We start from the raw sequence: 13342 nt of genomic DNA on the forward strand, positions 1-13342 counted from the left end.
TATTTAACAGCTGTGGTGGTGGTTATGGCATATATCTTGTACTACCATCTGGCAGCATCCTTCCATTCAGTAATCAGTTTTCAGAAAGTGTGATGATGGGAATATGAGTGTCAATGCGTCCAACCACTGGAAATCCTAAAGGAAATTCGAATTATTAGGTTACTTCTAGAGGTTTATCAAGTGAACGTCAGGATCCTGTATAAAAGGACATGCCATTGTTGTCACTTTGACAGTGTCCTCAAGATGGAAATATGAGCAATGAATGTTCCTGCAAAGAATGCTTTTCTTACTTTGTATTTTTGTCAAGTGGCAGATAATTTAATTTGTTTTAAGTAAACTTTGCTTACTTTAGATTTAGATTAAATGTATAATTTTTTTTATATTTATACTTGAAATACGACCAAAATACTCAGTAAGAAAAGCATTTGTGGCGTTTGAATGAATGAATAAAGTATTTAAACACTGCTGGTGCTTCAAAAAGGGGAGGAGAACGAAAGAAACTCTGGGTTTACCAAAGAAAACCTGCTCCAGACCAGGTTAGGTTCACAGAGTAAGTTACCCTGGTAACTGACTCTGAGTAGAAGTTACCTCTCTTTCAGAAACGGGCTTGGCTTACCCTGCTTTCTCGGGTTTGACATACCTCCCATTCTGAAACAGAAAACCCAGAGTTTCCCTTATTTCAGGGTTAACATACTCAGAGTTTTCACTTAACCTCCTTTCTGAAACGGGCCCCAGTTGACAGCTTCTGTAGAAATGTCCCAACTGTGGTCATTTTTAGGACCAAATGTCAACCATTTCATTGAGTTGAGCCCCTACAGTCATTAACCACACCACATACACAGTACAAGTATCTTTATTGTAAGATGTAAAATGGCTAAAAAAGACAGATACATTAATCTGCATATACAGGAAAAGTCAGACAGATAAAAATCTACTCTACATATTCAAAGAGTTATATAAAACAAGAAAATCAAAACATAAAAACTATTTACAATTATCGAACTGTGTTAAGCATTTACATGCGGAATCGATCAGAAAAGTTGGGCGACTGGGGAACTGTCAGGGACACGTCACTCTTTTTTAGCTCGATTTGCTTGTAACGTCTGATAGGTTGAGCTTTTCGCACCTTGGGAGACAAAATGGATTCAATAAAAAAAAAAAGTAATTTGCAATAGAAGATAAACAAAATGGAAACCTATTAAATTTTACATCTTGAAAATTAATAAACTAGATGACTTAAAATGGATCGCTCACCCAAAAATTTAAAAATCGCCATTTACGCATGGTTCCAAATCTGTATGCGTTTATTCTGTTGAACATAAAATTATATTTTAAAGAATGTTGGTAACCAAGCTGATGGCATCAACTTCCATAGTATTTTTTATTCCTACTAATCAAGTCAACTGTCTGGTTACCAACATTCTTCAAAATATCATTTTATGTTCAACAGAAGAAAGAAACTCATACAGGTTTGGAACACCGAGGGTGAGTAAGTGATATTCAATAATAATATTTGGGTGAATGATGCCTTTACAGATTTTACATTTCCACGCCTAGGGGAGGCAAAAACAATTCCATTCTGAAGAATTCATTCTGAAATCTTACCTGTTCCTGCCGCAGCCTCGCAATCTCCTCCTTTTCCTGCTCCTCTTGTTCTCTAGCCCGCTCCTCCTCCATGCGAGCCTTCAGAGTCTCCCTCTCACTTAACTCCTTTTCGAAATCCAGGCGCTCCTTGGCGCGCCGCTCTGTCGCCAGCTGGAAGCCCTCCGTAACTGCAGGATTAGTAGTATTGGCTTGAGAAAGTGCCAAAGGTGAACAAAGAGGACCAGGTGAAGTGGTCAGATAGGAGGTGAGAACAGTGATGGCAGCAGTGAAAGTTGGAAGGAACCGAGAGTGGTTTGAGTTAACTGTGCACTTCAAAAAAAAGCCAACAAGCCCAAGGGAAGTTCAGACTGTAGACAGCACAACACAAGCTGGAAAGATCACAAACAATCCACCACAAAAATATAAAAAGCATACCCAGGATGGAACGATTCTCCTTCTTTGGAACAAATGGCTCTTTGTGCACTACATGGTTTGGCCGTGCTTTAAAACATGCTGCTTCAGCCTGACGTTTCAACTCCTCTTTCATCTGAGGAAAGATTTTAAAAATGGAATAAACCAGTTAAAATAGAGACCATAATGCCACTTATAAGCAGAGACAACAAATTGAAAGTAGCCAACTAGTTGCAAGTATAAAAACAAATGCCAAGCCAACACATTGCATGTCTGTGGTGCAGTAGAACGTAACATTAAACAATGGAATGAGAATTGGCTCAAATTATCTTACCATCTGTTCCCAGCGCTCTCCCTTTGCAGTTCCTCGTTCGTCAATCATCAGCTTGAAAGGAGCAGGTATAGTGGGCTCTGCTACCTTTTTCTCAGGGAGGTGCACTTCATGGAAGTCAGGAAGGGGTTGGGCCTTGAACTTTGGCACCTGTAAGATTTGGCGAGGCAGTGCATTTAGGCACGATACAAATGAAGGTTTGGGTGTCAATAAGACAAAGGAAATACCTCTTCATTTCTTAGTTCCTCTAGTTTCTTCTCCTTTAAGACCTTTCGTTCACGCTCACGTTCCTCAAAAGAGAACGGGCACATTTCTACCTGGCTCTTGACTGGCAGTTTGGGATGGAAGGGCAGAAAGTGGGGCACAGCAAGTGCCTTAATAGGAGCAGGAGGCTTTTCCTGGAGATTCAAAGTAGTTAGTTGTAGAGAATACACACATAAACAATATATATATTATATATACACTAGGGCTGCAACGACGCGTCGACGTCGATGACGTCGACTACGAAAATACGTCGACGCGTCGGCGGCACATTATTTACGTTCTAGAATGGAACAGAAGATCTAGAATAATGGCAGCTTCGGCTCCCGGGCATAGTGAAAATTATCATTTATCATATAAAGCCAGACCGCGACATTCAAAAGTGTGGGAGAACTTTAAACAGAAGCCGAGTAAAACTGTGCTTTGTTCGCTCTGTAACGCCGGTTTCACACTGCGCGCGCAGGCAGAGCAGGAGCTGTGCGCGTGGAGAGCGGGAGCTTTCACACTGCAGTCAGTGTTGCCAAGTCCACTTTTTTCCGCGGAATTGGGCTACTTCTACACTGTTGCCGCGGGCTGTGTCTCATGTCCGCGGGTTGAAGCAAAAAAACACACATATTTAACCCCCCGAACGCGATGTTTACAAGAGAACCTCCCCGAAACGCGATTGGGCTTGTTTTGGGCTAGTTTTGAGTAACGAATGGGTGGGTTTATTGTGAAAACCTGGCAACCCTGCTGCCAGTCTTCTCTCGCGCAGCTGAACGCGCCACGCGTGTATTGCAACAGACGGTCACATTTTCCGGGGTTCTTCTCCGACCCCAGTACGTCTCGTGCTTTTATTTATTATGGGCTGCATATATCTGCTGTAAATGCGACCTGGTTCCGCTCTGTCCCAAACACATATGCATAATAACTTGCTGTATATAGGTAGTTTACATGATTAAAGTAACATTAAAGTTAAGATATGCCTCTAGCTTTAATCATTTAAATGTGTCTTTGAAGTTTGGGCAAAAACTTCTGGCAGCTTTAGTCGTTGTTTATGCACATGTATCTTCAAAATAGACGACTAGTTATACTATATTAAAACTATGCTGAAAGCTCCTGTATGTGAACCTTTTGCAGATAAATACAAGTGCATTTTCGTTTACTATTGACACAAATCAATAAGTAAATCATACTCAACTACTATAGTAAACAACTTTTCCTAATTAGGCCTACTCTGTATACATTTTATGATGAATAGTATCATTATATATTATGTTTAAAAAGCTTCTTGTGTTCATATATTTCATTATAAAATGGCATACTATGTACACTACCTTTCCTGAAATACAATTAATATTGTCATCATTCATTGATTTCATGTTAAAATAATATACAAATTCACTACCCTCTTTGAAATACAATAATCAGTAAAAAAGAATCATAAGATTAATCTGGAAAAATAATCGTTAGATTAGTCGACTAATCGAAAAAATAATCGTTAGATTAGTCGACAGAAAAAATAATCGTTAGTTGCAGCTCTAATATACACATATACATATATATATATAATATATACACATATACACATACATTATATATATATATATATATATATAAAAAAAAAAAGCATACATGGATTAAACCTTACCTCTTCTTTTTTCCTTTCAATTCGCACACGGTTTTTAAGAGCAAAAGCCGGTGATTCAGGAACAGTTGGATTTAGAACCCTCTTCTCTGGGACACCCTTTAAGAATTAAAACAGGGACAGCAGAATAATAAATATGACATCAATTTGGCAAATCATGCTTGAAGGTTTAAGGACTGGTTACCAACCACAACTTCCTCCAGAATTCGGGTTGGTAGTGGTCTGGGATGGAATGTGAGGTCCTCTTTTTCCTCAGGCTTCTTATTAGCCTGCCTCTCCTGAAGTCGCTTCTCAATCTCGAGTTGGAAGCCTTCAGTCTTGGTAACCCCTTTACTAGCAGGCTTTTTGGGAATCAGAGCACCCTCTAGAATCTTTCTGTTGAGTTCTAGAGCCTTGAACTTGAACCTGAGGGGACAGAAGAAAAGTAAACACTTTCAAACTTGTGCCACATTTAAATTAAACATTAATAAAAAAAAACAAATGTGCAAAACAGCCAAGCAAAGCTTACTGCTGCAGTTTTTCTGCTTCTTCAGCCTCAATCTCTGCAGTGCTCTTCACAAGAGTGGGACGGTGTCGCTGACGAGTCATAAGCTGTGGCGTTTTAGGGTGTGTAATTTTTGCCTTCTCAGTCTTCACTGGTGATGGTCCTGCAAATAAAACCGGCAAAAATGGGGGAAATAAAGGATAATATTTTAGAGGAAATAATTGAATGAATGATTTAATGAAAGAGAATAGAACAACTTCATGGAAGTCATGGGTTTGGAATGAAGAGAGCAAAAATGTATGGTTTAGCACCAAACAAGAATGCAATGCTAACAATATTCAAAGCCACCAGGAACAAGGTCTAAGAGCAGACACACCTCTCTCCTGGCTTTGCCTACTGCGCAGGTGATAGCGAGTGGGTGTGCGTGTCTGGAACTGCTCAATCTGCTGGGCCATTGGCACGTAGGCTCCTGCCTCACCATGCTTCCGCTTTCCTCTGGAGAGGTTGAAGGGTTTGGGAATGGTTGTTCCCTTTGGAGCCTTCAACTACAGAATGACAACAGCATTCAGATCTCTAAAAACCATCAAGCAGCTTAAATACAAACAAATCCAACATATCCAGACCCATCCTAGTGATGGTACTCACAGGGGAAGATGGGTGCTTGCGGAGCTGAGAGGTGAAGTTAATTTCCCTGTACGAGTGATCATCTGCAGAGCCACCATCCGTGTGATTCTTCAGCCTGCTATCAGAGCGGAAGTTGAACTCTTTGGGAATAGTTGTTGACAGGACATGCTTCTTAGGAGGCTGACCTTTAAAAAGATATCAGAACACCAATTAAAAACCAATAGAAAATTAAAAAGGCAGCATTTCAATACAAATAGTAGATCTATTAAATTTAGCCAGTGACTCACTTCCTGCCAGGGCAGCCCTGTAGCTGGCCTCGTTCTTCCGGCGATGCTCTGACACTTCTTTCTGCAGAGCCTCAATGCGCTCCAGCTCTTGCTGCTCAGTGCTCTTCTGTCTAAAGTTCAAAAGACAGTTTAAGCATTTAATAAAAAAAAAAGATTCTGGCAAGACTCCAGTTTCTTACCAATACAAAACTTAAATGTACAATACTAAATGTATAATGGATTTATTGGTCGTGGCAGAGCTGAAAATTCAGCAACCATTCCTCCAGTCACATGATCCTTCAGAAATGCATCTTATTTTGAAAACAGTTGCACTACTTATTTTAATTTGTGGAAAAGTTACCATACATTTCAGGATTTGATGAATAGAAAGAACCGCATTAATTTGAAATGGGGAACTTTTGTAATTTTGAAATGGTTTTAAAATAGCTTCAATTTTGAACAATTCAATGCATCCTTTTAAAAAATAAAAAAGTATTACATATTTAAATTGAACTGTAGTGTAGTTTGACTTTGCTAACTGTATGCAGAGTTGCAGACTAAGAAGATTCTCACTTTGTAGTGTTGGAAGTAGAAGCAATCTCTGAGGTAATAGCTGGTTTGCTCCTCAGGCGGACACTGCTCCTTGCCCCAGCACCACTGCGTCGCACAGTTCTGGATGTTGAGCTTCTATGAGATGATAAAACAAAACAACTGTAAAAATTACAGAATAGTTACTTTCGAGTAACACCCCACATTACCAGCCAATTCACCAGTGGAGTCTACTAAAATCCCCACTAGGTGCCCTGCACATCTTAGCAAACACCAAGCTGAGTTTTACCTTCGCCGCTGATAAAATCTCCTCACAGTGGCAGTTGGTACAACTCTATGCAGTGAGACAAAGCAGCTAATTGAACACTTTGTAATGTACCAAAAAAACCAAGCATCGCATCAGCTCAGTTCAGGCCACGTCAGTCAAGCTCACATCAGCTGATACCCAGCTGTTCCTGAAGTGTACCAATCCAGTCCATAGACAGTAAAAGAAATGACACAGCGACCCCATAGACTTCGACGGAGAGAATTGAAGCCACACTAGGAGCACTTACTTCCTGATGGCTGAGCGTACTGCGCAGCCTCAGACTGAGCTTGACGACATATATGACGTGAGCAACCTGTCCGACAGCGGCAAGTCTTCTAGTAGTTGTGCAATGTAAAATCTGAATCACCGAATTTTGCAGAGACAGAGAGTGAGCAGGAGCAACTTTTGATGAATGAAGCAGGATCTGCAACATCTATCTACGTTTATGCCTCCACGTCCCCCCAATTGCCTCATAGACAGTAAAAGCAACTTCCCCTCCACGCTCTAGGCATTCAATAATCACTATGCACCAGCTACGCTCCAGGTTCGACCATTTCCCACTCCCCGCTCACTGATATCAAACACCGCTCCGCCTTCGCTCCAAGGAAATTGGCAGCTAAACACTAGTGTATTGAAGTAAGCTCCGAAATGTCTTAAGTTCACTTTATAACATACATTAAATAAAAATAATAAACAATTGGCAATATTTTCAACCTGGTTTAACAGAACAGTGTGCAATTTTTTCCTATGACATGCCATTAGGCTTTATCAGCATTAAAAGTTAAACATCATTGCTTTTTGCAGTGCAAATTTAGTTTGGAAAGATGAAAATAGTATTATGTTTTTTTTATCCGTAATTTTATCTACAGGTCACTATACATTAGATTTCTGCTAATTTAAAATCAGATACAGATAACCAAGCAGCTAAACACTAAGACTACATTTGTTTGAATTAGAGAGAACACTTGTGTGAATAAGTGCTACTTGTTTAAAATGTGCCTTCTCCCGATCATATTCAGTATGTACAAGGTTTAAAAACAAAAAAACACACCTTATAGCATATGCGCACAGCGGCACTGAGGATAGTTAAACATGTGTTCTGGATAAAAAAGCAGTTGTATTATTGAGCGCTCTGAGCGAGTGAAAACCATGACACTCCGACTTTTAAAAAAAAATCCACTCCTCACTCCATTCAAAATCACACAGCTCCACTCCTCGCTCCGCTTGCACTCCACTCACATACTCTGGTCCAGGCATGGGTGCATGGACAGGCGTGGGGAGTTCTTGCACAGAAGTATACCGCCAACACTAACTATGATTGTCAACAACGATAATAAACAATATACTTGACGAAGTGGTCCTGACTGAAATGGATCCAAATATTAGGAACACATACCTTCTTTTCTTAACAACAGGGGGTGTTGAAATTGCTGTAACCTTTTCATTTCTTGGCACTGGCCGTTTGGACACTCTGCAGGAAGAAAGTCAACCGATAGTGTTAGAAGAGCGAGAAGAAAGGGACCAGTTCCATAGGGCGCTTATAAACAAGCATTATTCAGAGGTAAAAAAGGAAAATGACATTGAACATAAAAAGATGCTTTTAGAGACACATTGTTATAAACCCCCAGTCCCAATTCAATATTTCAATTTTTTCAGCGTCGCAATGAACTTGCTGTGCCTGGTACAGTATTTGCCATCTTTAGCGTGTTCGGTCACTGGCCCCTGTGTGGTTTAACATCCTGTTTACAGACTTCTTAATGTTCCACAAAAATGACATTTTGGGGAATGATTGCAATGCAGTTTCTGCACAAGTCCGGAATAGAAAAGTAGCATTTAAATGTATTGCCATATCAGCATCACTGACTATTACATGGCCGATACATATTAAATACATGTGATCAAAACAGAAGCGGGTTCCGCTCCACTTATGGCTGGTTGACCGGTGTTTCTTTCAGAAGCAGATCTCGCTTTACCTGCGTGGTTGAGCAGAGACCAATTTCTGGCCCTGGCCAGGAGCTGCAGTAGTTGTTTTGCCATTCCCCCATGATGTGACTATGTTAGGTGGGACCTCTGTGGAGGCGCTTTCTGTGACATCTGAAGCAGAGCAGATGTTAAGAACAGACATGCAAAATGAACACCTTTTTCCAAATGGTTGCTAAAGGCATGTACACAGCAAGGAGAACTATAAAATGAATAACCGTTCAAATTCTATGAAAATAGGGAAGTGCACACCACAGCTATATCAATAGCTCGTATCACTGTCAGAATTTTTCCCCAGTTGATGAAAATATGGACAGCCAATCAGAATCTGATTTTAAAGAGCTTGAGCATTTAAGATAGGCAACAAAACTACAGGTCACACTTAGAATAAACAATTCTATAATGCATCTGTGGGGATGATAATGCAAATATAATTAGTTATCCTTGGTGTAAACAGGCCTCAAGTATGGAAGCTTGATTATTATTATTTATTTTATTTTTTTAAAGCTAACTGCAACCATTTCACAAGTACATTAATAAGTATTATGAGAATTAAATAGTGACTTCTTTATTCTGTAGCAGAAACAAGCTTCCATACTTAATTTTAAGTGAACAAAGCAGTTTCCCCAACCTGAGCTTGTAATCTCAACTTGTTTGACCATGGGAGATACCAAAGCTTTGGGTCTGTTAGTATCATGGACTTCATCAAAAGGACTTGCGGTCCGTAAAGGGGTGGTGAGCTGTTCCAAAGCCCCGCTTGTAGGAGCCGCCTTCAATTCTAAAATTAAAACAGCACAAAGACAGTTTTACCAGTTTAAAATCAACTTTTTGATTTCATGAGGTTCTTTCAGTGGACCTGTGGTGTAACAAATTCTGGTAAGTACAAATATTTCATAAAATCCTAATATTTCTGACACCAAAACTGCATGCACAATACAGTGAAAACAGGTTCAGCAGGTCACACCACAGGACATCAAGGTTTGACTTAACATTTCTAAATATACACTAGATTTCTGTATTACAATCAATGATGGGAACAACAAATGTGTATTTTACATGCAAGTTATATAAATTAAAGCCATACCGAACCACTGGTCGGCATTGTCCTGAGGGTCCAGGACAAAGTCGTCAATAGACTCAATAACATGAGAAGGGGCATCCCAAGTGTAGGCATCTGCAGAGTCCCCTTCCATATTCACACGGGAAAGATCCTGCACAAGCATGCATTTACACATTCAAATCTATAATAATATTGTATATAAAATACAGCATAAAGGGCATGAAGAACAGCATTTCCTGCAGAGTGGCGCAAAATGGCAGTCGATGGTCAGACTCAAGGCCTAGCTTTAGCCTATAATAACACACAAATCGATCAGTTTGGGATATAAGAATTATTAATGTAGAGTATCAATATTATAAATTATTAAAGTGACAGACTGGCACTTACATGATTTGAGAATCAGCTATGAAAGAGGTCTATATCTCATTAACTTACTCATGCACAAACAAAGGGCAAAATGAAAACAAACGCAATCTAAATAATAATCATATTAGAGAGTAAGACAATACTAAAATCAGGAAACGCTTTTTCCATTCAGCCGTTCTATTACACCAAGGCTTTCTACGGTTACGGCCCAAAACGACCCCTCCAATTTTATCTTCACTTAAACGCAGCATTAGCGTCAAAGAAAATATCATACCGCATACAAATCTATAAACACTTAACTCACAGTTCAAGTCGGTGACTCCTATAGCAACCTGAGATGCTGAAAATATATAGTAAAAGGTTTAACGTCTCACAGCAGACGGCTCGTATCCTCCAGCCTCAAACAATCCGACACGAATGCTAGTTTGAATGTTAGTGCCGTTAGAACTGCATTTATGAATCAGCCAATCAGAGTGCTTATCACGGCGCGTCTCGTTTCCTATTAGCTCCGTGTTTCTGACGTTTTAGAACGCAATAACCACGTGACTAGCTGATCTCACAAAAGGAGGACATTTAAAACCAGCCTGAAGTTTTTAAATATATCAATAATTGTTTTTATATACACATTATTAATTATACACTAGCAGCTGTCTAGTAGTAGTAAAGTCTTCTACTGTTCTACAGAGCGATCTTTGTGCTATGACGCTATTAAAAAGCATAGGTAACACTTTACAATAAGGTATCATTTGTTGACAGTGGATAGTGCACTAACAATATTTTTTACACCATTTATTAACTTTTGTTAATAAAAAAAGTTAATGTTAGTTCACAGTGCATTAAATAATCTTAACACATTTGACCTTATAAATATTTTAGTATATGTTGAGAACAAAGATGAATAAATGCTGGGATTGTTCATTGTTAGTTCATATTAACTAATGTAGTTAACCAGTGTTAACAAATGAAACCTTATCAGTTCATATAAACTAATGTAGTTAACCAGTGTTAACAAATGAAACCTTTATCAGTTCATATTGACTAATGTAGTTAACCAGTGTTAAATGAAACCTTATCGTAACCATCACATTCATTAATCTTAATTCCCAATATTCATTCATTTCCAAAAATGAACCACAAACTCAAACCAGGATTTCAGCTTTAATGTTATCAGTGCAAATTAATCTTCAAAACAAAGTGAATGTGGGCAGAGAATAATGAATGTCAAAAGTTAAAACACTATCAAAATACAGTACAAATAAGGCTTTACAATACATGCCAAAACACTTTTAATGCCAGTAGTTATCAAGTTACTGAAAATAAAAAATAATCAAAGTAACATTAGCAATAAAATGGACAAGACAATAAAAAAATGACAAGGCAATGAAACAGATGCACGTTATGAGCAATACACTCCTTTGTAGTGGATCACATCTTCTGGATCATCACCTGGAATTTACCTGAAAACAAACAAGGTGCAGAGAAGGAGTTATGGAGACCATTTTAAAATTAATTAGAACTTGGCGAGAACAGGAACTCTGGAAAAACCACAAACTCCATTGGTGATCAGTTACAGATTGAGTAATATCATGAAAGAAAAAGTACAGTAAATCTAGTAGTTATTATATTTTTGAATATAATTTGTTCCTTACAGGCAGGCATGACTGACACTTCCGCTGTGACTATACTTTTCACACCAATGTTTGAAAGTGCTCCTCGGACCAGTCCACAGGTGAAGGCTAAGAACTGTAGACAAAAAAAGAGAACCACCAAATACAGTAGATAGATAGATAGATAGATAGATAGATAGATAGATAGATAGATAGATAGATAGATAGATAGATAGATAGATAGATAGATAGATAGATAGATAGATAGATAGATAGATAGATAGATAGATAGATAGATAGATAGATAGAATTTTAAAGTCAGGTTATCAAGTTTATTGAGATTGTTTATGTGTATACCTTCGGCGCATGTTCCAGATACTGTTTGCCAGCAGACAGTTGGGTCAGCAGACGGAATTTGTTATCTTGTAGCACATAAATACCCTAGAAACAATTTGCAAACTTGATTTTCATATGTCATGTTATTCAATAAATAATTACATTTAACTTTAGGAACTGACATAACAATGGTGTTTTGGATATATATATATATATATATATATATATATATATATATATATATATATATATATATATATATATATATATATATATATATATATATATATATATATATATATATATATAAAACAGCTGGACTTCCATTTTCTTGTACACACCTGGTGGTTTGTTCTCAGGTTGTCAATTTGCTTCTTAAAAACACATGTCCAAAAATCTTTGCAGATGAACTTCATGACATCAAGCTCATCTTTGAAACGTGGCGTGTCTTTGGTAAACCTGCAAACAGAAATTTGGGCTGTTGAGACACATCTTCTCAAGAAGAAATGGCTTGAATTGGCATTTTTCGAATACTAATTAAATGGTATATTACATTTCAGCAAACTGAAAACAACCCATTTAGTTGTGAGTTCAACTCTGGCTATTCCCGTGACAATCTGATCTAGTACAACAACAAAAAAATAACTGCACAAGCATAACATCAGATTATAGGATGTCATCAGATGATCTGCTTTACTTATGAATAGGATGTACATATCTGTTATGATACCTCTCAATAAGTCCTTGTCCCACACGAAACCCCATGTTCTCAAGTTTAGAAACACATCGTCCATTCTCCTGTGCACAGAAAACTTCAGTTCAACATGCAACGTTCCCACAATATTTGCTTTATTGTTGTCCTGGGCTTACTCAGTTCTATTAAGCTATTCTACTACAGTTCTGTCACCGTGTATCTCCAGCTCTTACCGATTCTCCAGTTTCTGCACTGTTGACATACTGGATAATTTCACTGTGCAGGAACTGAAAGAGAGCCTCGTCTGCCATCTCAAGCCAAACTGAAACTGACAAGCGACAAACAACAGCCGCACGACCCAAACCGACTACAGGTATAAATCAGCTGCTACTTTAGTAAACAGACAATATTCATTGTGCGAATATTTCAATTAAATTCAAATATTAAGCCAGTGTAGTCGACTGTAATAGGGTCCTTCTTCACAGCTGTTCCACTTCCTGTTTGCCTGAGAATTAGCTGCCCTTGTATTTGCCTGAATCTGAAGATGTTTTCCTCTCGTTTTATTTACATATCAAAGCAGAAATGAAGTAAAAAGTGGTGCAGTCACGAAAAAGAACAACCGATTGACTTTTACAATCAACACCTTGCTTGTTTTTGCTAAATTGAGGGATCACAACAATCAATACTATATTGCACATTTGAGTATTGAACTCAATGTAGTAACAAACAAACAATACCCGCGTTTTTTTGCAGTCCTAATAGTGTAAATTGCAGTGTTTATACGCTTGTATTGTATTTTATAAAATAGTGGTTGTTATATGTATTAAACCGTAAATTAATTACGTATTTATTCAC

At 38.2% G+C, this 13342-nt stretch overlaps 2 protein-coding genes across 5 annotated transcripts; both read right to left on the minus strand.

Annotated features, from left to right (window-relative positions):
• Positions 1-837: 837 nt before the first annotated feature.
• tpx2 (TPX2 microtubule nucleation factor) lies at positions 838-10269 on the minus strand. 4 transcript variants are annotated; one of them, XM_079802474.1, is made up of 17 exons: positions 10155-10269; positions 9509-9635; positions 9056-9202; positions 8418-8538; positions 7841-7915; positions 6162-6275; positions 5610-5719; positions 5344-5507; positions 5075-5243; positions 4723-4861; positions 4403-4619; positions 4218-4313; positions 2554-2724; positions 2330-2476; positions 2020-2131; positions 1606-1772; positions 838-1126 (listed from the first exon to the last, which is right to left on the minus strand). In XM_079802474.1, the coding sequence occupies exons 2-17, from the start codon at positions 9615-9617 to the stop codon at positions 1016-1018; spliced, it is 2169 nt and encodes a 722-aa protein (XP_079658600.1). In that variant the 5' UTR covers positions 9618-9635; positions 10155-10269; the 3' UTR covers positions 838-1015. The 4 variants fall into 4 exon arrangements, with proteins under 4 accessions (XP_079658600.1, XP_079658599.1, XP_079658598.1 ...); XM_079802473.1 differs by having other exon boundaries at positions 1606-1793; XM_079802472.1 differs by lacking the exon at positions 10155-10269 and having other exon boundaries at positions 9509-9788.
• A 721-nt stretch (positions 10270-10990) lies between these two features.
• On the minus strand, positions 10991-12994 carry trappc6b (trafficking protein particle complex subunit 6B). The gene is made up of 6 exons (XM_079802475.1): positions 12721-12994; positions 12524-12591; positions 12135-12252; positions 11815-11898; positions 11500-11593; positions 10991-11307 (listed from the first exon to the last, which is right to left on the minus strand). The coding sequence occupies exons 1-6, from the start codon at positions 12796-12798 to the stop codon at positions 11276-11278; spliced, it is 474 nt and encodes a 157-aa protein (XP_079658601.1). The 5' UTR covers positions 12799-12994; the 3' UTR covers positions 10991-11275.
• Positions 12995-13342: the final 348 nt, after the last annotated feature.

This window comes from Gobio gobio (assembly GCF_949357685.1).
Source record: "Gobio gobio genome assembly, chromosome: 21".
NCBI classification, from domain to species: Eukaryota; Metazoa; Chordata; class Actinopteri; order Cypriniformes; family Gobionidae; genus Gobio; species Gobio gobio.